The sequence below is a fragment of the Panthera leo genome, chromosome E3 (assembly GCF_018350215.1).
Source record: "Panthera leo isolate Ple1 chromosome E3, P.leo_Ple1_pat1.1, whole genome shotgun sequence".
In the NCBI taxonomy this organism is placed as follows: Eukaryota; Metazoa; Chordata; class Mammalia; order Carnivora; family Felidae; genus Panthera; species Panthera leo.
The window spans coordinates 1,802,413-1,828,884 of NC_056694.1; the positions used below are offsets into that span (position 1 = coordinate 1,802,413).

The 26,472-nt window shown below is 60.6% G+C and overlaps 1 protein-coding gene across 1 annotated transcript in view; it reads left to right on the forward strand.

Moving 5' to 3' along the window:
- The window catches only part of LOC122210270 (kinesin-like protein KIF19), a 39,386-nt gene extending 15,388 nt beyond the window's left edge, over window positions 1-23,998 (forward strand). The window contains exons 10-19 of the mRNA XM_042922886.1: window positions 4,755-4,928; window positions 6,106-6,283; window positions 8,245-8,532; window positions 8,651-8,671; window positions 8,867-9,064; window positions 10,655-10,782; window positions 14,697-14,805; window positions 15,412-15,774; window positions 19,110-19,263; window positions 23,769-23,998. Coding sequence (XP_042778820.1) covers window positions 4,755-4,928; window positions 6,106-6,283; window positions 8,245-8,532; window positions 8,651-8,671; window positions 8,867-9,064; window positions 10,655-10,782; window positions 14,697-14,805; window positions 15,412-15,774; window positions 19,110-19,263; window positions 23,769-23,998 — 1,843 coding nt within the window. The remainder of the gene's footprint in view (window positions 1-4,754; window positions 4,929-6,105; window positions 6,284-8,244; window positions 8,533-8,650; window positions 8,672-8,866; window positions 9,065-10,654; window positions 10,783-14,696; window positions 14,806-15,411; window positions 15,775-19,109; window positions 19,264-23,768) is intronic.
- Window positions 23,999-26,472: the final 2,474 nt, after the last annotated feature.

Genomic DNA, 26,472 nt, shown 5'->3' on the forward strand with positions numbered 1-26,472 from the left:
AATGCCAGGTAACAGCGAGCGGATGGTATGCGATACATTGTGTAAATGGCAGCTTAAACACTCTTACTGGGAACGCAAGTCAACGTGTCTCAGGGAGGCCGGCTTGCGTCTTTTCGAACTTACAGTGTGTGTGTTCTGTGCCCCAGCCCTCTGCACCATGCAGGTGCACCTGCATGCCACGAGGCATGCCTCTCCCGTGCCCAGGAGGCTGTGGGACCCTAAGGTGCCCATCGGAAGGGGCATCCCCCACTGTGGTTAGGGAGGGTGGCTAGGCCGGTCTGTGCAGCCGGGCCCCTCGAGGGTGCGTCACTGGATGGCCATGAAAGAGTAGCTGCCCTCCGATCCCATTCACCCACCGGAAATCCCACACGTGTCTCTAGATACACGTTCCGGTACAAAACCCCGCAGGGAACGATCCGGAAGGGCACGCATCAAAACGGCAGCCGTGGTTTTCTGTGGGTGGGGATCGGGGATTTGGGGGGTGGAGACCAGATGACAAAGAGGGTCTTCAGTCTTGACCTATTATTCGAATTTTTCTGACAAAACCATGTTCCCGTGTTGCTTGTGTAAATACCGCGAATTATAAAATCGTAGTACTAAGTGTTCATGACGCACAACTTGCTGAATACGGCAAAGCACGGGAGGAAAACAGAACTCAGCCACAGGCCCGCAGCTCGCAGCTGGTTCTGTCCGGTCTCTTCAGGAGATGAGCACGTGCACCCACTGCCCCACGTGCCCCCAGTGCCCCACACGCACCCACCGCCCCACGTGCGTCCCAAAACCAGGGGGGGTCATGCTCTTCACGTACCGGCTGAGGGCCTGCGATGGAAAGGGTGCCCTTCTCAGTGAGGTCCAGATGGCCCTGTCCTCAAGCAGCGTGCACTCTCACGGGAGGGAGACAGCAATGATCGGGTGGAGGTGTGAGACCGAGAAGCCGGGTGGGGTCGGAGTTGGAGGGGAGGAGGCCACGTGAGCTCGGCCACGTATCAGGGCCTTTCTGAGGAGGCAGCGTCTCGCCGTGCGAAGGAACGAGCCACACACAGACCGGGGGCTGAGCCTTCTGGCCGAGGGGACAGCATGTGTAAAGGGCCTGGGGCAGAGAGCAGGCCGGTGTGGTGGCGCGGGGGCGGAGGTGTGGTGGGGATGAGGCTGGAGAGATGGGCAGGCTGGTGCTGAACGGGCCTGGGCTTATCCTGAGCGTTGGCATCCGGGGAGGCCCGGCAGGGTGTGGGCAGCAGAGCAGAGTTAGGGGCCTCCTTGAGATGCACAGTCGTAAGTGGAAGGGAGACCAGGCAACAGAGCGGTTTGCCTCAGTGCGCTGCCGGGGAGGAGGGTTCCCCACGGTTGCGGGTTAGCCCTGCGAACACGGCAGGACTTGAGGGGAGGCCCGGGGCGACCACCACGGTCTCCCGTGAGCGCCAAGGAAAGGAGGCAGGTTGAAAATGCTCACAGTCCGTGATGGGATTTCCAGCACTCGTGGGGGAGAAGGGCCGGCAGGGAGGGGCAGAGCCCCCAGGCTGCAGCTGCGCCTGTGACCCAGCCCGGGGACCCCCGTCTGTGGAGGTGGATCCCCAGAGGACAGGAGTCAGGAGCGCCTGAGAGGATTCGGGAATCACCAAGAATAAGGAGAGAGCAGTGCTGAGGAGAAACTGCCAGACTGAATGTGGACGTCATCCCTGGAGAAGGGTCAGTGGCATCTGGGAGGCCCTGGTGAGAGGGTCTGTTGATTTCTGCTCCTGTCTTCTGTCCTCTCCTTCCTCACACCAGCTGTGGGTTTCTCCTTACTTTCCTGGTTCCCTGAGGTCACTGCCATCGTTTTGCTGTGTACCTGTGTGGGTGGTGTTTCCCAGAGAGGGACACGGGATTTGCCTGCGTGCGTAGCGTGGGGCAGGGGCGTGGCTTAGCGCCTTTACACAAACAGCACCAGCCTATAGCTGTGCCTGGTGTCTCTCCTCCAGGATGTGTCCCGGGGCCGCCCGTAAGTGCAAATGGGTCTGCCCCTTCTAACAGAGCGGTGCACAGGAAGGACACACGAGAGTTCGCAGTACCTCGTCCCTTTCGATGGCCACTTGGGGGCTTTCCGGTTACGTAGCCTCGCTGAGCACACGGCGCCTGTTTCTCTCCGGTGATTCGGAGGTTTGGGTTTCTGTTGGAGCAAGAGGATGAGGGAAGTGTGCAAACAAGAGGGGCTGTTGTTGATGGCAGCTGAGTCCCAAGGGCCAGCAGAGGGTGTTGATGGCAGCTGAATCCCAGGGGGCCAGCGGAGGGCTGGGGGGCCAGTGAGGGTGGAGGACGGGGTTGTTGTGGAGAATTTGCAAAGCCAGGTGGTGGCCAGGATGCTTGGGGTTCGTTGGGGTCGGGGGTCAACAGGATGCATGGTGAGAGAGCCTTCATCCTGATGGCCTCTTAATTATTGGGGCTGGTCCTAGGTGGTCTGTAGTGGGGAGACAGGCAGTGTCCTGAGGGGTGGTGATCTCACGATGAGCCCTGAGGGCACCACAGGCTTCCCTTGGGCCCTGCTCTGCCATGCCTGGGCAGCAGTGGGACCCTGGTGTGCACAGCTTTGCCAGGATCATTATGGGCATTTCCAGGATACCAAGTACTCCCCAGAAACCTTGGTTCGGTCATCTGGCTGCATTGTGCATTTCACCCATCTCCGATCACTTGACATTTAGGGAAAAGGTGCCCCTTGACCACTGCCCTCGGGTCAGAGGAACAGACTGCATGCATCCAGAGTGGAGCTCCCAGTGGGGCAGTCAGGGATTACCGTCTATTAGTCATAAACAGCCATTAGGTAGGAAATTACATGGAAACAAAAAAGACAAAACTGGTTTGTTCTGTGGAACTTATGTTCTAGCAGGAAAGGGAGATGTCAAACATCTATCACAAAATGTTCATCAATTATCGATATGCAGAGGACTGTGAAGGAGAAGGCATGATGTTATCAGAACAAGTGGCAGGTGGACCCAGATTGAGAATCTGGGAGGATTTGCCTGAGGAAGTGAGGTATGAGCTCAGATGGCTAGCCCAGTCACACCCCTCCTTGGATACCTGAGACTCAAATCCAGGTAACCTGACCCCAAACCAGGCAGGGAGACCATCTAAATCTTCTACCCAGTTATCTGTCTATGCATCCCTTCATCCATCCATCGATCATTTACTCACCCATTCATTCATCCATGATCTACTCATTCATCTATCCATCCATCCATTATTCACCTGTCCATCCATCTTTCCATCCATCCATTATTCACCCATCCATCTCTCCATCCATCCATCCATCCATCCATTATTCACCTGTCCATCCATCTTTCCATCCATCCATTATTCACCCATCCATCTCTCCATCCATCCATCCATCCATTATTCACCTGTCCATCCATCTTTCCATCCACCCATTATTCATCCATCCATTTCTCCATACATCCATCCATACATCCATCCATCCACTCCATCCATCCATCCATGAATCCATTATTCACCTATCTATCCACCTCTCCACCTATCCATCTACTCCATCCATCCATTATTCACCCATCCATCCATCCACTCCATCCATCCACTCCATCCATCCATCCATCCATCCATCCATCCTTCACCTGTCCATCCGTCTTTCCATCCATCCATTATTCATCCATCCATCTCTCCATCCATCCATCCATCCATTATTCACCTGTCCATCCATCTTTCCATCCACCCATTATTCATCCATCCATTTCTCCATACATCCATCCATACATCCATCCATCCACTCCATCCATCCATCCATGAATCCATTATTCACCTATCTATCCACCTCTCCACCTATCCATCTACTCCATCCATCCATTATTCACCCATCCATCCATCCACTCCATCCATCCATCCATCCATCCATCCTTCACCTGTCCATCCGTCTTTCCATCCTTCCATTATTCATCCATCCATCTCTCCATCCATCCATACATCCATCCATCCATCCACTCCATCCATCCATCCATGAATCAATTATTCACCTATCTATCCACCTCTCCACCTATCCATCTACTCCATCCATCCATCCATCCATCCATCCACTCCATCCATCCATGAATCCTTTATTCACCTATCCATCCATCTCTCTATCTATCCACTCCATCCATCCATCCATCCATCCATCCATCTATCTCTCCATCCATCCATCCATTATTCACCCATCCATCTCTCCATCCATCCATTCATCCATCTACTCCATCCATCCATCTATGAATCCATTATTCACCTACCCATCCATCTCTCCATCCATCCAACCATTATTCACCCATCCACCCATCTCTCCATCCATCCACTCCATCCATCCATCCATCCAGTATTCACCCATCCATCCATCTCTCCATCCATTATTCACCCATCCATCCATCTCTCCATCCATCCATCCATCCATCATCTATTCATCCATCCACCCATCCTTTATGTACCCATCCATTTATCCATTCGTCATTCACTTACCCATTCATCCATCTCTCCATGCATGCATGCATCCATTATTCACCCATCCATCATCCATCCTTTGCCCACCCATCCACTCATCCACCCATCTATCACTTATCCATCCTTCTATCCATCCATCCATCCCTCAGCCACCCATCCATCCATCCATCCATCCATCCATCCAAACGTGTAGATAGAGTTCCTCCACAGGCCAGACCCTGGGTTGGTGTGCACGCATGGAGTTCAACCCTGGCTCATGTGTCACTGCTCCTGGCGCAGCTGGCTCTCTTCCTGCCCCCAGTCAGGATCCCCTCACACGATGGAGAGGAGGATAGCTGCCGGCAGATGAACAAGATCCGGGCGCAGCTCGTTGGGGCCTTCAAGGAGCAGTTGGAGATGCGGCGCAGCCTGGTGGAACTGGAGAACACCAACATAGAGCTGCACGTTGACATGTCCCGCCACCTGCTGACTATTGCAGAGTGAGTGTGCCCACTTAGCCAGGTCCTGGGCACCATCCATCCCTATGGGGCCGGGAGGCCAGAGGGGCCACTGGTGGGAGCTCCTGTTTTGCCATCGTCCAGCCTCTCTCTACTGCCTGCAGGCCCCCAGCAGGGACTTTGGTGAAGGCGGCCCTCTCTTCCCAGGCAGGACTCCTGGCCCAGTCCATCCCCGCTCTCCTGCCCCCCCGGGGCGAAGCTGGGCCGGGTGGGAGCAGGCTTCCAGGTCCCTTCGGTTTCTTCGTCTTAGGCTGGAATCCCGAGCCAGCCTGGCAGGTTAGGGTCAAGCCCATTTTACAGCAGAGGATTTTGAGGCTCAGAGGGGATGTGGGTTTGCCCAAGGCCGCACAGTCACGAGGCCAGGATGCTTCTACCATTGCACACACCTGCTACTCGTACCTGCTGTGAGTAGCCTGACCACGTGTGGAGGGGCTGATCACGTAAGTTGTCATCCAGAGCGGGGCACGTTTGAGAGGAGAAGCCGCTGCTTACAATAGCGTGTTGGCACTGCCCTGGACAAACCGGGACACCCGGCTCCCTGCCTGCAGGAGCTTCAACTCAGCCCTGGGGTCCCGGTCCAATTCTTGTCCCTTCCTCCCAGCATTTGTCCTCCTCCTCCCCCTGCTGCTTCCTCCTTGTTTGTTTTCTAACTTACACAAACGGTGTGATGCCCGCACTGCAGGGATTCCGGTGGCAGGAAACGCTCTCTGTCCCTCTGTTGGTCCCAGCCCCGCTCCTCCCTCCCTTCCTTCGGCTCCCCACGGTGCCCGTGGCAGTTCAGACCCAGCCTGGTGCCCTGTGGTGCACCTTTGAGGTTTTGCCCTGCGAGGGGGCCATCGCAGCTAGCCCTCAGAGCCCCAGGTGTGCTGTCGCCTGCCAGCCACGTTCTAAGGCCGAGGTCACCCGGGCAGCCTTGGGGCAGAGCCAGGGTGGGGGTGGCGGGCCGGCTGCAGGGTCCTGCGCTTAATTGCTACCATCCTGCGAAGCGCTCACTGCTTCTTGATTTCCTTCCGGTTGTTGTTCACGCCTCTGTTTGTGCACATACAGGAGGTCAGGCCACAGGCCCACGTCTGTCCCTCTGTCAGGTCTAGGCCTGCGGGCAGACCGGCTGGGGTGGGGGCCGGCACCCTGACCGCTGCCCCCTCTGTTGCGGCCGTAGCTGGGAGCGGGAGAAGGCCCAGCACCTCGTGCACAGGGACAGGACGCCGGAGGGGGACGAGGAGCCGGCAGAGGCGGACGGGGACGAGGGCGAGTCCGTAGAGCCGCCTGAGGTGGCCGTGGCCAGAGAGGAGGTCAACACGCTTCTGGCTGAGCAGAGGAAAGCTGCGGCCCTCAAGGTGGGTGCAGGGGCTGTCCGTGCGCGGGCATGCCCGCTGCTAATGCACGGATGGTGACCCCGTGACAACAGTCCACCGAGCAGGGCCACCCACCGCCGTCCTGTGCATGGCATCCAGGCTCAGGGGGCTGAGATAAACTGTCCCAAGGCCCCAGGGGGCGGGGGGAGAGGTGCTGCACATGACCTGGGCTGACTGCGGGGCCCGTGACCTCCCTGCTGCGGGGGTCGGTGTGCAGGATGGGCGGACCCTGGGGGACCAAGGAGCTGCGGGGCAACCCCACCTGCCTGTCTGCACACACAGCGGGCCTCCAGGTCCGAGGGGTCCTGTGGGCAAGTGCTTCCCATGCGTGGCCTCCGGCTCATTTGTCCCCGAGTCAGGCCTGGGGCACGCGGTGCGGAGGGGGGCGGAACAAGGGACACGGCCAGAGGGGACCCGGTTCCTCCTGGAGAAGCAAGGGCCGGCTGCTTCCCTGAGCCGCTCATGCAGTAGCTTGCTTCTCGCGTTGTCACGGTCCCGGCAGAGCAGGCACGGCTGGGGAGCCGGGAAGCGCCCTCTAGCCACACGTCCGCGGGTGTCTTCTCTGGCAAGCGGGGGAAGCGCCACGTGCCGAAAGCAGGCGGCACTTGCTTCGCCTCAAGGCTGTGCGGCCAAACCAGCATGTGTCTTCACGGGGCTGCGTGTCCCTGAGCAGTCTGGAGGCTCCGTGGTCTCACTTCAGAAGCCCCCCGGCATTTAGCAATAAGAAAAATGCCTCTTGCTGAAACCATAATGTGCATCAGCAGAGAGCACGAGTTCAGGGGTCAAATTTGGATTCGGAGATGCAGCGTAGCATGGAATTGCGAGTCCGTTCGTGAGTTAACCCGCCCGTTCGAGACAAACTTACCTTTTAAGCGTCCAGTGTGGCGCCAGGCCTGGGGACCCTCCGCCACTGAAGCTGACCGTCTGCCAGATTCTCCCCACCGACGCCGGCGATGTGGCGCGGGGCAGCGTCGTAACGGACCCGCGGACGGGCTGCTGGGGCTGGGGGAGGGGCTGCTGGTGCCTCGGGGGCCGGGGAGGACCTCAGGCAGAAGAGGAGGACCATGCCAGGCAGCCGAGCCAACTCCCCCGAAGTCGCCCCCCTCCGCCACCCGGAGAGGAAGATGTGACGGCTGGAGGAGCCTGCTTGGGCCGCACTGGGGGCTGTCAGCTGACCTGTGCCCGGGGCTGCGGTTCTGGGGGTGGGCGTGCGAGTGGGGTTTCCCACGGTGGACACACGGCGAGGGGTGAGTCCTAGGGTGTGTTCTGAGCGTAGTGTGTTCGGGGAAACTGTGAGGCACAGCAGGGCCAGGACACCAGGAGACGACCGCCGTTGGAAAGATAGTCTTTGCTGGCAGTTCCCAGAGGAGGGGGCACGGGATGCCATGCGGGCCACAGGGGACGCCCCAGGGCCAGTCAGGAGGCAGAGGAGGCGGTGCTTGGGCGAGAGCCTTACTGTGGTTTCCGTGGGAAGGAGCGGGTGAGGCAGGGCAAGTAGGCTGAGGCCCGGCCAGTCTGGGTGATTCCAGTGGGCTCCAGGGCATGGGGGCTGTCCCGGCCGTCTGGTCCCTGGGGGGTTAGGACTGGGGGACAGTGGCCCAGAGTGTGAGGGCCCCACGGAGGAGAGGGTCGGGGTGTGGGCTCTGGGTTGGCTGGTCTGCATCCGAGAAGTGTGCTCCTGGGTGAGGGGTTTAGGACCCTCAGGAACTGGCTGGCCCTGGGAGGGGCAGTCCCTCCAGGGATGGCCAGGGCCCAGGTGCGAAAGCCTCAGGACACAGAAAATAAAGGACAGGGTAAACGCAGGCGATGGCCGCGCGTCCGCGGGCCCGATCGGTCACCCGGTGTCTCCCTGAGTTCGATCCGCGAAGCGGAGTCCGCAAGAGCGAGCGGACCTGGGAGCCGCGCCCGGGGCCCCTGCCCTGAACGCCCGGTGTCTCCGCCAGGCGGGGCTGGAGCGGCGTCTGGCCAGTGCCAAGGAGAAGGCCTCGCAGCTGGAGCAGCTGCTGCCCGCGCAGGCCAGCGGCGAGGACCAGCGGGAGGTGTTGCGGCTGCTGTGCTGGGCCCACGAGCTGGAGGCCGAGAACACGGAGCTGCGGGCCGACGGCCTGCGCAGGAGTCGTCTGCTGTGGCAGAAGGACTTCGTGATCCGGCGCTACCACCAGCACCGGCGGCTCTGTGAGCAGCTCCTCCGGGACCAGCGGCAGCTGATCGAGGGTGAGCCCGCCCGGCTGGCCCCGGGAAGCATGGGGGGGGGGGGGGGGGGGCGGGGCGGGGCGGGGCGGGGCGCCGCGCGTGCTCGGGGAAGACCAGTGCCCCTTCCGGCCCGGCCCGGCCCGGCCCCGCTCACAGGACACTCTCCGGGAGGTACGGGTAAGTGAGGAAGAGCCAGGCACGGCGCGGGTGCTATGCTCCGTTCGCGCAAGAAATCCGTTCGCGCAAGAAATCCGTTCGCGCACGCAAGGTGCACGGACCACCCGCTGGGGAGTGCGGGGGTCGGGGGGCACCGCCCGGAAAACCCACCGTCCGGAAAATCCGCCTTTATCGGGTTGGAGTATCTGCCTCCAGGTTCCGAGGAAAGAGGATGCTGTCCTTCCGGCAAGTAGGGACGCGTGCCCGCCCCCGCTCTCCCCGGCCCCTGCAGGTGGCGGCATCGCGGTGCCCAAGTCCCTGGACGAGCGGTACGGTCTGATCCTGCGGGAGCTGGGTGCGGGCTCGCTGAACCGGCTGCTGCTGCTGCACTCGGTCATGTCGAGCTCCCTGCGGGTGAGTGCGCCTGGCGGCTCAGGCCAGTGCTCGCTGTCCCCTCCTGCGCGCCCTGACCCCGTGACGGGACTGACCCTGAGGTGGGAAGAGGACGCCCGGGAACGCCCCCCCCCCCCCCCCCCCCCGCCCCGCACCAGGTGCTGGGGCCAGCGGCGCTGGGCAGGCTGAGCCAGTGGCAAGGGTGCAGGGTTTCGGGGAGGCTGGGCCCGGGGCCCTCTGTGCTGTTCATCGGCAGGTCTGGGACCCTGGACTGCTGCACACCCCATGTGGGAGACAGAGGGCTGATGGGAAGGAGCCTGAGTGTGGGCTGGACCTCGGTGCCACGGGGACCCTGGGAGAGATGTGGTTTTAGGTCTTTCCTCCAGGGCGAGCCGGCAGTCCCCTGCATGGTGGATGGCGTCCGGGGCCCATCTGGGGACTCCCTAGAGAAGAGGGCCGGGGAGGGGGCTCTGCATTCATTTGCCACACGAATCCTGTCTCCCGGCTCTCCTCCTGCCCTGAGCTAGGTAGGGCCCCTCAGCTGCGCCTTCCTAGGAGAGAGGCCAAGGGCTCCCCGGGCTTGGGGCAGGGTGGGCGAGGGGCAGGAGCCCACGCGTGTGGTGTCGGCAGGGCTCCCGGGATCTGACTGCATGTAAAGGTGCTTCCCGCCCCCGATCAGAGGTCCCAGGTACCCGCATTGTGCCGAGAGCTCCCTGCTTCCCCGGCTCTGCTGGCTCAGTCCCCACGCAGCCATCTGGTTCCCCGCTCACACTACTGCTGTGGGACCTCCTCCCCACCCTTCCGCCTGTCCTATAGTATATGTCAGGGTCCCCAAGACCACCGTCGGGTTCCCTTCCCTAGATGGACTCCCCGAGCTCAGAGAAAGCGTTGTACCAAACCGGAACTCTGACCCCATTAAACCCTCATGCCCTAGCCCAGGCTCCACCGTCTACTCTCTGTCTCTGTGGATTCGACCACTCCGGGGACCATATAGCACTTGTCCTTTCGTGCCGGGCTTACTTCACTGAGCACGACGCCCTCGTCCATCCATGGGGGAGCAGGTGTCCGAATGTCCTTCCTCTCTGAGGCTGAGTGCCGTCGGGCTGTGTGTGGCCGGACCATACTGTGTGTATCCAGTCACCTGCTCATGGACTTGGGTGCTTGCACCCCTTGGCTCTTGGGAACGTGCTACCGTGAACACGGGTGTAGATGAATCTGCTCTCCGTCCTTGGGGTGCACGCCCAGAAGTGGGATTTCTGGGTCACCTGAGTCCTCTGTGTGTCTTCTCAAGGGCCTGCAGGCTTTGGAGGGCTCTCCGACAGGCGTCTGGCTTGTGCACCACTTTTGCTCCAGGGTCAAGGCTGCGCCCTGGCGGTCCCTGGCACTCGCCCTTGCACAGAGCCTCCTTTCTGTGTCTGTGCTGGGGAGGGCCAGCCGGAAGTGAGCTGGCAGGCTGGCTCGCGGGCCTCCCTGCTGGCTGGTTTCCTTCCAGTGATGGTGGCCAGCGGGAAAGGGACCTCTCTGCAGCCCCTCGGGGATCTCTGCTTGCTGACATGGCTTGCCTGTGTCTGTGGTCCATGCGGCCTCCCCCAGCTCCCCGTCTGTCCCCAGGACGGCTTGGTTCTGAATAAGTCCCCCGCGCCGCAGGAGGAGGCTAGCTGGGACTGGCCAGACGACAGGAAGGACCTCCCGTGGGGTGCCCAGTTTGAACTGCCGCTGATGCTGCTGGAGGAGGACAGGTACCCGGTTCTTCCCTCTCGCGACCCCGCATCACTGCGCCCTCGGGCCCGGCTGTGGAGTGTGGCGGGAGGGCTGGGGGCCGGCCCAGGATCGTGGCCCCGGCGTCGCCTCTCGTGGAGTGTGTCGCTATCCCTTCCTTGTAGGGTTAGGACGAGCGAGAGCGTCCTAGGAGGTGCTCACCTAGGTTGGGGAGTTTGGTGCTAGAAAGGCCGTTTTGACACGCGCTTTTTGCTCAACATCAGCCTCCTGGTGCTACCGCCAATGTTTCTATCCTCTCCTCTGTCGACTCGTTGCTTTGCTATCTTCTAGCACCCGAGACAGACTCGTAGACCGAGCACTCCCAGAGTTCCCTCATGTTAATGGTTAGCGTCTTGCCAGTGTGTGTCACGGGCCTTAGCCAGCTCGGGCTGCTTCACACAACGTCATGGATGGGGGGGTGCAGGCCACAGGGCCTTAGCCAGCTTGGACTGCTTCATGCAACGTCACGGACGGGGGGCACAGGCCACAGAGCCTTAGCCAGCTTAGACTGCTTCATGCAACGTCACGGACGGGGGGCACAGGCCACAGGGCCTTAGCCAGCTCGGACTGCTTCATGCAACGTCACGGACGGGGGGGCGCAGGCCACAGGGCATTTGCTTCCACAGTCCCGGAGGCTGGGTGTCCGAAATGCCAGGGCTGGCGGGTAGACTTCTGGTGAGGACCGTCTTCCTGGCTGCAGGTGGCCGCCCCCGTGCTGCGTGCTCACGTGGTGGAGGCCTCGCCCCCCTCTCGCAAGGGCACGGTCCCCTGCCATCTGGGTCCCACTCGGTGAGCCCGTTTAGCCGCTATCACCTCCCGACGACTGCACTCCAGGCGGTTGCACCAGGGGTCAAGGCTTCCACGTGGGAACCTGGGGAGGGCACATGCACTGTGGCACAGACGTTGTGACGTAGGTCATATGCTTTAAATCTGGGGCACCTCCCTCCATAACCACCATCCCCGGAATTACTGCTGCTTCCTACCTAGAGTTACATCTCTCCAGTTTTGCCCCAAATACCTTTGCAGCTGGTTTGTCTAAATCAGGAGCAGTGAAGGCCCAGACGCCGTGTTTGGGTCCAATGCCCAGGCTCAGGCTGTGCCCTTTGGGGTAGCGAAGTCACCAGGGCTCCAACCTTGGTGCGTGCGGGCCTATCTGTGTGTGTGTGCACACGGTGCATTTATACGCACGTGTGTATGCACGTGTGCACATACACATGGATGTGCTCGTTTGTGTATTTTTATGCGTGCAAGTGTGGGTGTGTGTGTGTATGTGTGAGTTTTATGTGGGTGCACGTGGGTGCACGTATGTTCGCATATGTGTGTGTGTGTGTGTGTGCATGTAAAAACAAAGTGCCCCATCCCTCGGTCAAGACTAGACACGTCTCCCACCTGCCCCTGGGCCCACACCCGCCCGAACCTGCTGCTCGGCCCCCTGATTAGGGAAGGCAGGTGTCGATCCCACCTTGAGACGGGGTTCACTGTAGATCGGTTGCAAAGGAAGCCTGGGGCCCCCCACCTCCCATCCTCAGCCTAGAGAGGAGGGGGCCGTGCCTCGCCTCGTGCAGGCCGTACCTGCAGCCACAGCCCGGACCGTGGCGAGACAGCAGGCCGAGCCATCTGCAGGCCGTGAGCTGGAACGCTGGCGTCATGCAGACGGCACGAAGGAGCTCTGTGTCCCTGCACACGGGTGGGGCTGGTGCCACCCGAGGCCTCTCCTATGGCGCCCCAGCCGGTTCCCATGGCAGTGGCTGAGGCCCAGCACCTGTGCCCTCCTCGGGTTGAGGCCCTGGGGCCCTGCCCGTGGGCAGCTGGCAGCCGGGCCCCCAAGCCAGACCGACCAGAGCTTGGTTCCTGGCTGTGCCGGTCACCCACACCATGGTACTGGGCACGTGATTGGCCACCCTGGGCCTCAGGTGCCCCGTCTCTACACGGGGCCAACAGTGACCTCCCCGCAGGGCTGCACGTGTCGGGCGTGGTGGGGACACGGCAGATAGAGCTGCCATTACAAGGAGGACCGAATGCCAGGGGGTGGGGGAAGGAGGCCTCTCACCTCAGTGGGGCTCCTGTACGGGAGCCGGGCTTCTCCCCGGGCTCTTACACTTTCCAGTTGCCGCTGGTCCGGACTCAACGCTTTCAGCTGTGAGTAACGGAATTCTCAGTGAGATTGGTCCAATGTAAACAGGTGTCTGTTGTCTGAGAGTCTGGAGGATGAGCGGACTCGGGGCCATTGTTTAAATGACTCGATGATGCCCACGTCCCTGGCACGTGAATGATGTCTCCCCTTGTGGTCAAAGAGGCTGCCACAGCTCCATAGATCACACCTTCATATAACCACACCTAAACACGGAAGGGAGAGAGGGCTGGCCTTATTTTTTATCTGGGAGAAAAGTCCCTTCGAGAACCTTCCCCAGTAGATGTCACTAAGTCCGTCAATCACCTGCTCTCTCCTGGGCCAGTTCCCTACAGAAAAGGGAAAGGAGGACCCTAACCGGCATGGAGCGGTCACGACCCATGTCTCCAGGCTGGACACATTGTCGCGTGGAGTAACACGGGGGCTTGTTGCACAAGCAGAGGGGTGGCTGTTGGGGAGGGGAGCAGAGTATCGGCCAAACCTCACCACATACTGACTGAGCGCTTGTGCAGGGCACTAAGAAGAGAACGACACAGACGTAGTCTCTATCCTACGAGGGGCAGGTGGGGAGGGGGTACAGGCTGCTCCCTGCCCCAAGGGACCTCTCATGGCCACGTGCCAAGTCTGGAGCTGGCGTAGGAAGCATTACTGCCCAAGTCAGGTGTGGCCTCGGCGACAGGGTCCCCGCTGCTCCCGGTCTCATTCCACAGGTGGAAGCAGGTTTGCAGGGCCCAGCGCCTTCCCCGAGGTTCACCGTGAGGAAGTGGGGGCGCAGGAGGGCAGGCCAAACGTTTGTCTCTGGTTTGGACTCTGGCCGCGGTGCTAGGCAGCCCTGTGCCCTACCGACAGCACCCAGAGGCCTCGCTGGCTCACGTGGTGCTTAAACACCTTGTCATCCAGCTAGCGGTCTACCCAGTGGCTCGAGTTATCGGTGTCCCGGTTTCACCGATGAGACAGCAGAGGTCAGGAGCCCAAGGCCACTCGCCAGGGAGCCTGGGCTTGATGCGTGATGCTCTGTTCTTACAGTCACGGGTGACCTGACCTGACGGAAGGTGAGGAAACCCTGTTCTTTCACAGTAGACACGGTAGGACCGGGGAAAGTTCTGGCTGGAAGTTGTCAGAGGTCCCTTCTCCTTCCAACAGCCAAAGTTTTCCACACAAGGTCTTGGGCAAACTCCTGTGTCTCTGTCCCACCCTCCTCTCCTTGCTGGGCCTCGGATGTGCCGAGCTGGCCCCTGCCCCAGGGCCTTGGCCCATGCTGTTCCCCCTGTTCCTCCTACCTGGCAAGGTCTTCTGCCAGAGCTCGGCACAGCTCTTTCATTGCCATTCTTTGGGCCTGAGCTTAGATGTTTCCTCCTGTTCCATTTCTACCGCAGCGGATCTAACGCCAGCTGGGTGTGCCGCAGTTCAGTTCTGGCACGATCACGCCGAGTTGGCGTCAGACCCCACCAGTTAGGGCCTCCGTCCCCCACAAGATTGTCCCCGTGTCAGAAGCCAGCTGCAGCGGAGTCCCCGGGCCACGTGCGCTTCTGTCCAGCTGACCACAACTTCGGGGGGTCCTGTGGCCCCCCCCCAGGTTCTGCAAGGACCCAGAGCCCAGACTCCCGGCGTGGCCCCTGAATGCAGCAGTGTGCAGATGCCGCTTGCCCTGGCCTGACGTGGGCCGCGGCGTCCTGGGGTTCAGTCTCCGCTCTCCTCGGCTGGAGGCAGGGCCGAGGGGCCCTGGCAGCTGGCTCAGCTTCCGCTTCTGTGTGTCCCCCACAGTGGTGGCTACACGTCGTCGCAAGCCACGCCATCGAAAACGCTGGGAAAGCAGGATTCCCTTCTCCCTCTGCCATCCCTCCGCATCCTGCTAACGCCTCCGGCTCATGAGGTTGGTGTGCGGCCCTAACCAGGGCCCGGGCTCCAGGGAGGCCTCTCCTGCCCCCGCAGAGCTGGGGGGTGTGGGGGGGCACAGCTATCAGGAATCTCTTTGGCAGATGGGGGGGGGGGCTTGGGGGAAGGGAAAGGCTGTGAATATTCACACCTTAGTAGTTTGGGGCCTTTCCTGTGAACCGTCTTTAAGAGGCCGCTAGTCTCATCATGATTACTGGTAATAGTGTGAGTGGTCATACTCTGGGTCACTGTCCCCGGGGGAGGACAGGATGCCCCTGCCCCAGGGGGAGCCCTCCGCCCTGGCTGGAGTGCTGGGAAGTTCAGGTCCCCAGGAAAAGCCCCACCCGTGACTGTGGGTGGTACGTAAGTACCTGGGGCCCCTTGGCCCCTGGGTGTGGTGACCCACTCCCCCAGGGTGTCCGGGCCCAGGGACTGGCTTCATCCACCTTCCTGGACCCTCCTCCCATGGCCAGAAACCTTTCCCCCCATACCACTTGCCTCCAATCACAGACTCTGAGTCTGCTTCTGGGGGTCCAATGTGGGGCAGGCCAACAGGGTGGCCCAGTGACGTCTGACCGTCGCTGATGCTGGTTTCCTGCGGCAGGCAGGCCCCCTGAGCGTGAAGAATTTGGTCTCCAAGCTGGGCGCCCCCACTGGCCTGGACCTGGGTGCCTCGCGGATGGCAGCGGAGGCCGGCGGCCCGGCCCTGAGCGCTCAGACCCTCAAGGAGATGGCCATGAGCACCAAGAGCATCGCTCTCATCGCGGCCACCCGGCGCTCCAAGGCGCAGGACCGCGAGGGTGGCAGCGGCCGCTCCTCCCTCCACCTTCCAGAGGACATGGCCCCGGACTCCAGGGACCCGAGCCCAGCAGACAGGAGGTGGCCCCACGCCAGCCCGGGCCGGGACCGTTCTGCGGAGAAGGCCAGGGGGAAGCTGTCACCCTCCCTCACCTGGAGCATGCAGACGGTGGGTGCACGCTGGCTGGCTCCCGGGGTCCCGGGGTCCAGCTGGGACAGCAGAGCGGGAGCGTCATGGTGGACGGAGGAGGGCCCCCGGTGCAGAGGAGGCAGAGGGAGACCCCCCACGCCCCCACCACCCTTCCTCATCAGAAGCCGCGTGCGTGTCTTCCCTGGGTACCGCCATCTGATCTCGGGTCCTTCCTTAACGTCACTTCATGAACTCTCAAGTGCCTTCACGGTATTTGCATTTTCACCTTAAGAGGGTACCTTGCTTGGTTCTAACACGTCCACTAAACGGTAACAGGGTCGCGAAGCACTGTCCACCGTGAGGCGTCCCTCTCCTGCCGGAGCCCGGCACCAGGCCTGGGAGCATGGCCCTCCTCCGACACCTGCGGGGGGATGAACTCCTTATGCAGCCCCATTTCGTGGACACTTAGGTTGTCTGCTCCCTGTTGCGTGGCCACGTGGTTGTCTTTCGTTTCTGGTCACTACCCATGATGCTTTGCTGTCCCTCTGTGGGTAGTGCTGTTCATTCCGTTACCTTCTTGGGGTACTGGGAAGTGTTGACCTGTGGAAAGCCTCAGCCCCACGTAGGCAAAATCCAGCACTCAGTAGAGTGCCACACCGACCATGCGCCGACCGCTCACTGACCACACTGACCGCCCACTGACCACACTGGTCACTCGCTGGTCACACCAACCACACTGACCACACCGGCCGCTCACTGACCACACCGACCACTCACTGACCACACTGACCACACCACACCGACCACACTGACCACCCACTGACCACACTGACCACACCGGCCGCTCACTGACCACACTGGCCGTTCACTGACCACGCTGATCACTCACTGACCACACTGACCACTCGCTGACCACACCAGCCGCTCACTGACCACACTGACTGCTCGCTGACCACACTGACCACACCGACTGCCCACTGACCACACTGATCACTCACTGACCACACCGGCCGCTCACTGACCACACCGACCACTCACTGACCACACTGACCACACCACACCGACCACACTGACCACCCACTGACCACACTGACCACACTGGCCGCTCACTGACCACGCTGATCACTCACTGACCACACTGACCACTCACTGACCACACTGACCACTCGCTGACCACACCAGCCGCTCACTGACCACACTGACTGCTCGCTGACCACACTGACCACACTGGTCGCTCACTGACCACACTGACCGCTCAAGGACCACACCGACCGCTCACTGACCACGCTGATCACTCACTGACCACACTAACCGCTCACTGACCACACTGATCACTTGCTGACCACACTGACCACACCGACTGCTCACTGACCACACTGACCGCTTGTTGACCACACTGGCCACACCGACTGCCCACTGACCACACTGGCTGCTCACTGACCATACTGACCACACCAACTGCCCACTGACCACATCGGCCGCTCACTGACCACGCTGATCACTCACTGACCACACTGACCACTCGCTGACCACACTGACCACTCACTGACCACACCAGCCACACTGACCACCCACTGACCACACTGATCAGTCACTGACCACACTCGTCGCTCACTGACCACTCACTGACCACACTGACCACACCGACTGCCACTGACCACACCGGCCGCTCACTGACCACGCTGATCACTCACTGACCACACTGACCACTCGCTGACCACACCAGCCACACTGACCGCCCACTGATCAGTCACCACACTGACCGCTCGCTGACCACACTGACCACACCGACCACACTGACCACACCGACCACACTGACCACACTGGTCGCTCACTGACCACACTGACCGCTCACGGACCACACCGACTGCTCACTGACCACGCTGATCACTCACTGACCACACCAACCGCTCACTGACCACACCGGCCACTCACTGACCACACTGACCGCTCGCTGACCACACTGACCACACCGACCACACTGACCACACTGGTCGCTCACTGACCACACTGACCGCTCACGGACCACACCGACCGCTCACTGACCACGCTGATCACTCACTGACCACACCAACCGCTCACTGACCACACCGGCCGCTCACTGACAACACTGACCGCTCACTGACCACGCCGATCACTCACTGACCACACTGATCACTCACTGACCACAGTGCCGTGAAGTTCTTTTGCAGGGGGGAGAGGGTGTATTTGGCACAGGTTCCAGCCTGTATGGAAATGGTGTTCCCTTCACGGGGTTTCTTTCTCACCACACTTGGTCACATAAACTGGAGGAAGTGAGCAGGCCTCTCTCCGGGCAGGCTAGTGAGCAGCTGGGGGCCTGGCAGATCTCCTTCCGCCTCTGCCAGCCACAGTGGGCGTTTGCTGATTGCACTGAAGCCACTCTGGCGATAGCTCAGTAGGATTAAGGGCAGGACAGCAGCAGGGGGCGGAAGGTGAGTGTATCAGTCAGGGTTCTCCAGACAAACAGAACCAATAGAATGTGTGTGCATGCAACACAGGCGGACACACACACGCACACTCGTATGCGCGCACACGCACACACACACACACGGGTTTATTACAGTTGGCTCACATAATTTATGGAGGCTGACAAATCCCAGAGCCATGGTTGGCAATTTGGAGACCAGCTCACATCCAAAGGCAGGAAAAAACCCAAAGTCCCAGTTCAAGGGTATCAGGCATAAGGAGTCTCTCTTACTCACAGGAAAGGCAGACTTTCTCTTCTAACCAGGACTTTGACTGATTGGATGAGACCTACCCATACCGTAGAGGACAATCTGCTTACTCGGTCTGTTTTTTTAAAAAACTTTTTTTTGTTTTTTCAATGTTTATTTATTTTTGAGTGAGAGAGAGACAGAGCGTGAGCAGGGGAGAGGCAGAGAGAGAGGGAGACACAGAATCCGAAGCAGGCTCCAGGCTCTGAGCTGTCAGCACAGAGCCTGATGTGGGGCTTGGACCCACAAACTGCAAGATCATGACCTGAGCCGAAGTCGGACGCTTAACCGAGTGAGCCACCCAGGCACCCCACTCAGTCTATTTAAATGCTGACCATTTAAACCCCTTCCATTTGTGGGGTGGGGCACTGAGAGGAGAAAGTGGTGTGTGGGGGGGCAAACAGCAGCCAGGAAAGCATCATTCATTCCTTCACTCCTTCATTCCTTCATTCCTCTTGGGGCTGGAGGAGAGGGTTAGCAGTGATTCTGCTCACGTTCACTGAGGTGGACGTGTGCCTACAGCGAGCCACCCAGCAGGGGTTTCATCTGTCCATGGCTTCAGCTCCAAGTGACCTTGAGGTGTCACTCCCTCCCCACCCGCACCCCACACCCTGCCCTGCTGTGCGACTGTCCCTGCAGGTGACGGAGAACCCTCAACCCCCCTCCGTGGAGCACGTGGCCAAGAGCCAGCCACCGCCTGCACCCCTGCCGCTAATGAAGTCGTCCGGAAAGAGCTTCCTCCCTGCCGTCTCCACGGCCTCCAAGATAAAGCCCAGCCCCAGTCTCCATGCAGGTACAGAATCCGAAACGGAAACTACCACCCTGGGGTTTTGTGTGCATCTCAAGACTCTGCCCCTCCCGTCAAGCGTGCGTCTTGAGAAAGCATGACGGTCTGGGCTGTCGTCAGTTGTGTGCTCCTGGGTGCAAGTTTCAGGTTTTCAGGGCGGTGAGTGGGTGGGCCAGGGCCACTGGCTTCGTGGAAAGAAACACTCGCAGAGGCATTCAGTAGGCATTCAGCTTTGCTTCTGCCCGTCTGATGCTCCAGCAGAGTTTAAAACGATGATTAAAACTACGGCCTGCTACCGCCACTCAGTCTGTCTCTGTACGGGTTTGAATTGCAGCTCCCGTGGCTGTGGTCGCAACACGAGTGAGACACGCTCACGGTGAGAAGTTTGGGATACAGATAGGATTGCCAGTGAGAGAGGAGCCGGGTGGCGCGGGCCCCGTCCAGAGGGGGTCTCCCAGTGGTGTGGCCCCGTGCCCCTATGCTACCGGTGTGTGCGCAGCTACAGCTGTGAGCGCATAAGAAACGACGACCGTCCCCACCTTACAGATGAGGAAACTGAGGCACAGAGGTGCAGGAACTCGCCCGAGGTCACACGGCTGGGAGTGGTGGGCCGGACCCCAGCTCCTAACCACACCCTAGGCCTTCTAGCTGAGTATTCTTTGCGGGGCGAAGCCCGAGTGTGTTCCAGGGCCTTTGCAGTAGAAGCAGTGTGCACAGCTACGCTCTGGCTGGCTGGTGGGTGTGCACGTTGGCCCCACCCGATTCGTAGCAACGCTCTCCAGCTTTTCAGAAATCTCCAATCTGGAGGACACAGTTCACATTCCCCTGTGATTCCTCGCTTGCGCTCCTGCATGTGCTGGCAACCGCGTGGACCTGCGATAACACTTAAAAAAAACACTTAAAAAAGTGTTCTTTACCCATATGGGATTTGCCGCTTTCACAAGCTTTTACTCCGTTATCTTCCTGTCTACACGCTCGTCAAAGAAGAACACAATCCCAGAGAATACAGCAGCATCAGGCACGGGAACCTTGAAATGTAGGGCTGGGCACGCGCCCTCCGCTGTCCTCCCAGCGGGCGGCAGGCGCCCTGGACACCGGTCCCCAGGTCCTCACTTGGGGGAGGCGCCGTGATGGCACCTGTCTGGGGAGTAACAGGCGTGGGGGCGCCGGGTGGCTCGGGGGGAGGCCTCGCCGTCACGGCTTAGCCAGGAGTGTCACAGCTCCTGTGACGGCTGCCCGTCCCCTGGAGATAAGCCCCTCGGAATGTGTCTGTCCAGATGACTTAAAAAGGAGTTTGCTTCCACACCGCTTTGTCATGACCTTGCTAACGCATGCAGAGGTAGGGACAGGAGCATGTTAACGGCATGGCCCGCACAGCGCTCCGCCCTCTGCTGATTCTGTCTCTGCGCTCTGTCTACACGTTTCCATCCTTCCGTTTGTTATCTGCTTTCCTGGAGAGGGTTCGATAAAGTCTCCAATCATGTCCTTTCACCCATGACTCTTTCAAGAGCTTTCTCTCTGTGATGACAGAGTGTTTATGCACATCACAGCCAGAGAAGTTCAGTGTGGTTCCCTAGAACCGTCTGATGCCCAGGCTGTGTACAAAAGAAAGCAGCCTTTTTCAAACAGGAGTGAGTGCACTGTACCTGGCCCTCTTGGTTGGTGAGAAGGGGGCACAGCCCAAGCCTCCACATCACGGGGAGGTGCTGAGCCCTGTTTTGTGGGCCCCCAGCCAAAGGCTGGAACCTCTCCTCTCAGCTGTGTTTATAGGAGCCCCGTGGGGCACAGACGGTCTCCTGTCTCCATCGTGGGTCCCTGTTGCGGGCAAGTTAGAGCCCGTTAGCATCAATGGTCCTTCCAGACCTTCAGATGGGTAAATTGAGTGGAAGTGACATCTCCAGGGCCATGCGGCCGGGGCCGGCACCCCCATGCCCCTCCCGCTGTGCCCAGCTGCCTCTGCCCGGAGAAGGAACACACTTGTCCTTGGCAGGGGTACACGGAGGCCCCGCAGGTAGCTGGGGTAGACTAGGTGCCCAATTTCTCCGGTGGGGGCTGTGCGGGTCTGGGGACAGAGCCTGAGGATCACCACCTGTGGTGTTTGCACAGGCCCAGGCTCCCCTGGGCACCTCCCTTGGGCCCAGAGACCCCCACACTATTTGTTTGTTTGTTTTTAAACAAACTGAGAGCATGAGTGAGGGAGGGGCAGAGAGAGAGAGGGAGACACAGAATCCGAAGCAGCTCCAGGCCCCGAGCTGTCGGCACAGAGCCCGACGCGGGGCTCGAACCCACAGACCACGAGCTCATGACCCGAGCTGAAGTCGGACGCCCAACCGATGGAGCCGCCCAGGCGCCCCAGACCCCCACACTTCATGTTATTGCTGGCTCACGGTTTAGGGCACTGGGGTTGCTGGCCCTGTACCCGTGGCTGATGCCTGGCTGTATCGCGTCTGGATGTGCAGTCATGAGCCACACCCCGTGGGCGTCTGAGGGAGGGAAGAACGGAGAACACTGAGCGGACAGCGGATGGAAGCCAGGAAGGAGTGGACGTGTTGCCTCATTTATCACTCCCGGCAACCCTGTCAAATAGGTTCCTCGCCACAGAGTGATAACGCAGGGGCAGAGCTCACCCCGGCCGTGTCATGCCTGCGGCTGGCGGCCCGGGCCCGAGCCTGTTCCCATCCCCATCCTGGGCCGGCAGCAAGGGAGCTCTTCCCTGGAGCTGTGTGCCAGCCTGTCCAGGGAGCGTGAGACCTGCCCCACAACCTTCCTAAATAGTGGCTGGACTCCTGTAAATGAGGAGCTCTTCCCCCTGAATAGGATCCACTGGACTCAGATCTGGAGCAGCTCCGGGCGTCCCCACCTGCGGGCGGGGACGCCTGGCAGGTCCCAGGCCACGCGGAGCCCTGCGCCTGGAGTTGCCTGGTGGGCCACACCATCGCACAAGCGCAGCTTCTCCAGGAGAGGAAGGGCTGGAGACAGATGGCTCCCCCCGCCCCGCCTGCAGAGCCTGACTCGGTGGCTGTCGACTTTTCTCAGCGAGGCCCTCCCTGCCTGTGCCGTTTCAGACCGCGACCCCAGTCCGTGTCCCCGCCCGAGGGGCTGTGTATTGAACAATCTTGAATGATCTTGTCTATCGTCTTCCTCGCCCCGCAGTCCCTAGGTTCCCTCAGTGCAGGGATGCTAGTCTCTGTGTACTCAGTAAACATAGCAGGTGCGCAGTAGGGAACAGACGGACAGACGGCCTCCCTGAGGCCAAGGGTTCGGTCTCCGTCGACTGCCGGGCTTGCTGGGTCTCCGGCCTCCTGCTCTCGCCGGGTTCCCTGACGAGCCGTGCCCACCCCACCGTGCCGATCCTGGAGCGTTCTTCACGTCCAACCCACGTTCTTTTAAAATTGCAGTCAAATTCACACGACAAAACTCAGCATTTTCAAGTGTGCAACACTGTGCCATTGGGTACACTGAGTGTTGTGCATCCACACTGCTGTGTGGTTCCAGAACATGTCATTTCCCCTAAAGGAGGTGCTGAGCCCCGGGCCTTGTCCCCCAGCGGGTCTCTGCCCTTTCTTACAGACGGACTCAGGGCGTGTGCCTGTGGGTCCCCGCCGTGGCTTGGGACAGGACAGCATGCTCTATTATGCCGGGTACAGTCCGCCACTCTCAGGCCACCTTCTGTGGCTCACTCGCTGGTGAACGGGCACGTGTGTGGCCACCACGAGTGGTGCTGCTGTGAACATCTGTGTGCAGGTGTTCGTTTAAGCCTCTGTTTGCGGTTCTCTGGGGTCGTAAAACCTAGGAGCGGATCTGCGGAAAACAAGGCAATCCTGTGTTTAACTTCCTGGGAAATCATCGTCCCATCTTCCCTCACGGCCGCACCGTTGCAGGTGGCCACCGTCAGTCTCCGTCCGCTCCCGTGGGCTCAGTCCAGTGACCTCTGCTGTGAAAGACTTCTTGACGCCCTGTCCCTTCCCCAGCGGGCTGAGCACCATGTCAGGAGCACTGGGGGCCGTGGGGGAGGGGGACGACAGCCGGAGAATACATGGTAGACACGTCAGTGTAAGACGGGTCGGGTGGAGGCAGAGACGGGAAGAGAGTAAAGCTGGTGAACAGGGCAAGCACAGCGCGGTGATGTGAGCTCAGGCCGTGGCGGGGGCTCTGCACGTGGGCGCCCCACCACATCTGGGGGGGACACCCCTTGCCTGCCTGCTTCCTCGCCTGTCTGAGGAGCTCTGCTCTGCCAACCCGGGAGACCCTCCGCATTGCGGGGTCACGGCTGGCTCAGAGCAAACGGGGAGGAAAAGGAGAGGAGAGCATGGTTGCTGGGGAAGGAAAGGAATCAGAGCCGGAAGAAAGAACATTCTGGAAAGGACGGAGCTTGGGTATCGATGAGAAACAAACGAGGTACCCTCAGTACTCAGTCCGCTGCGCCCATCACTGGGCCTTTATTTTCATGGACCGGGATTCATGGGGCGGTCCCTAAAATCACGTCCTTTCCTCTTTCATTCACCGTTTAGATGAGAAGGTGCTGCGGATGCCTGAGGTCACCTTCACCCTCCCCAGCGCCACGTGGCAGAGCAGCCCGGGCCCCCGCAGGACCCCGCTCGTGCCCCGGGACATCCGAGGTCAGTGCCTGCCCCGCCCCCGCCTGCGGATCGCCCTGTCCCTGCGCACGCGCACCCTGTGGCCACTCGCCACAGGCCCCTGCCACACGCTCAGCAGCCACGCTTGCCCGGTGGCTACTTAGTGGGACAGCCGGCACAGGCCTAGACCGTGAGCGAAACCACACCACCCTGGGGCTTTCATCCCAAAACTGCAGTGCTGTTTCGTTTAACTGATAGTGAAGCGAGACAACCTTCCAGGAAAGTTGGGCTCATTTTGTACACTCGCCCCCGGTATCGTGAGTGCGTTTTACCGTAACGTGGCCGGGCCTGGACATTAACCGCAAAACACGAGACACGGTTTTGCCAGCCTGCCCGTCCCCCCACCCCCACTTCCTCTGTTCCTGGGTCTTGAAGCCACGGATGCTGAATCTCGGAGACGAGTTGAGCCGCGTCAGCCTCCGCGTTCACGTAATCCTCAGCCCAACCCGCGAATGGCTTGTGTTGCCTGAACCCTTTCTGGGAACAGGAAAGTCTCTTTGGCCACGCTGACACCATTTTCTCACCGCCCCCCCCCCCACCCCCCGCCCCAAGCCAACGCACAGTCAAGTCCTAGGGAAGGCCACCAGGGGGAGAAGTGCTTCCTCGGGCCCAACTTTAGTCCCCCTACCTGGACCTTTAACCTGCTCCCTGCTGCCACTGTGTCCGAGCAGGTTAAGACCTTCCCATCATTATGCCCTTCTTTTCAAGGGCTCTCAGGGCATGTGTTTGCTGGCTGTGTCCTTGGGGTCAGAAGCTCCCAGACCAGAGCAGGCTGAGTAATGGCCAGTGGTACAGGCCAGTTTAAACGACGAGTCTTTAAACGGGAGGGGTGGGAGGCGTTCCCCGAGGGCTGTCCCATCCTAACTGCACGTGTCCCTTGCGGCGAGCAGGTAGCTCAGGGAGGTCCTGGCGACAGGCCTGCGTTACCAGAGCGTGTGGGGAGGTGGAGCCCCAGGTTAGGGAGGCACAGTCCCACGGGGCCCAGAAGGGGCCGGGCATGGGCGGAGCTGAAGGAGGGGGAGTGCCCGAGTGGGTCCCTGACCGAGGGTGGCCAGTGGGCGGGGCATCCGTACCGGCCAGGGACCCAGCCATCGGGACTCTGGCTTCGCTGGAGTCGGCCTTGACCACGGGCTAAAGTCTCCCCACCCCTCCAGGGTCTACAGAGAGTGGAAGCCGACGCCACAGCCCGGTGCCCCCCAGCACCCCTTGCAAGCACCGGGGCAGCACCAAGAGGCCAAGGAGGCCACAGTGAGGAGGTCAGCGGGCAGGCCCGGCACACGGGGGAAGGCCAGAGAGGCTGGCCCCAGACCCAGGGCTCTCTCTGCCTCAGAGGTGGATTCGAGAGACGAGGCCCCGGCAGGGACCAGCCAGCCCCAGCGTCCCTCAGCCCTTTGCAATCGGCGGGTGCCTCACCAGCCACCTTCGGAGGAAGGGCCACTGGTGGAACTTCGGAACCCTTCTCGAGGACACCGCGTGGGGAGCCTCAGGCATCTTTTGGGTCATTCCCAGTTGCGGGTGCTTTTCCCAGGATCGTTCCACCCCACAGTTTCTGCCCTGGGAGAATGCTTTCGCTCTTCACCTGATTGGGTGAGGCCCACCCACGCTGTGGCGGGCCCTCTGCCGAACTCCTTACTGATGTAAATGCTAATCTCACCTGAAAAACACCTTCACAGCACCGTGCGTGCTGGTGTTTGACCCATCACCTAGGTACTGTGGCTTGGGCAACTTGACGCACAGAATTAACCCTCACACCTCACGATTGGCCGGCAGGCAGGGTGACACTATCCCGTCCCCATGTATATGTAGGCTCCGGAATGAGCCAGCGTCGGGGAAGCACGAGAACATCCTGCATTCCCGTGACCCACCCGTCCCCTCACTGTGTTCTGATGTCCCTGTCCACACCCCATTGTGTGGAGGACACTGTGGTGGACGGCTGGGACGAGGCAGCTTTGCAGGGTACGTGGAAGCAGCCGCGTAAACTGGGGACGCAGAAACCAAGGTCCTAATTTTTTATCAAGACAGAAAGACAAGGTCACAGGGAGACTGAGCGCCGTCCGTGAGCTGCGTCGCCACCTTCCCTGGCTGTGCTTTTGGCACCTGCTGTGGTTTCCGGGCCCGTGCCCGCATCTCAGGCTCTCAGGGGCACCCCTGCAGGACGTGGGGACCAAAGCCCCCTCCCCCATGGTGGGAGCCACCCCCGGGTGAAGCAGCAGGCGGAGCCCGGGAGTCGGCCTGTCGCACATCAGGGGCGGGAGGTGTGGGTGGTGTTGTGGCCTCGTGGCCCGGGTGGGCAGCCGGGTGCCTCGGACTCACGTGTGTCCGGCATGTGCCGGACACCCCGTCAATGTGCCGGCTGCACGGCTGGACGCCACGGCCGGGCCCCCTCTTGGCGTAAGATCGCTGTCGGGGAGGACGTGCTAGGGGCTTTGTTGAAGCCGTGCTGTCCTTTCTGGGCCTTCTGGAGGACGGTGGGGAGGTCGGTCCCGTCTGTCTTGGGGAGCCGTGCTGCCTGCTCTGTGCAGACCTGCCGCGGGCACTGTCTGATGCCCGTGTCCCTCACCGGGGGAGAGGCTGAGCC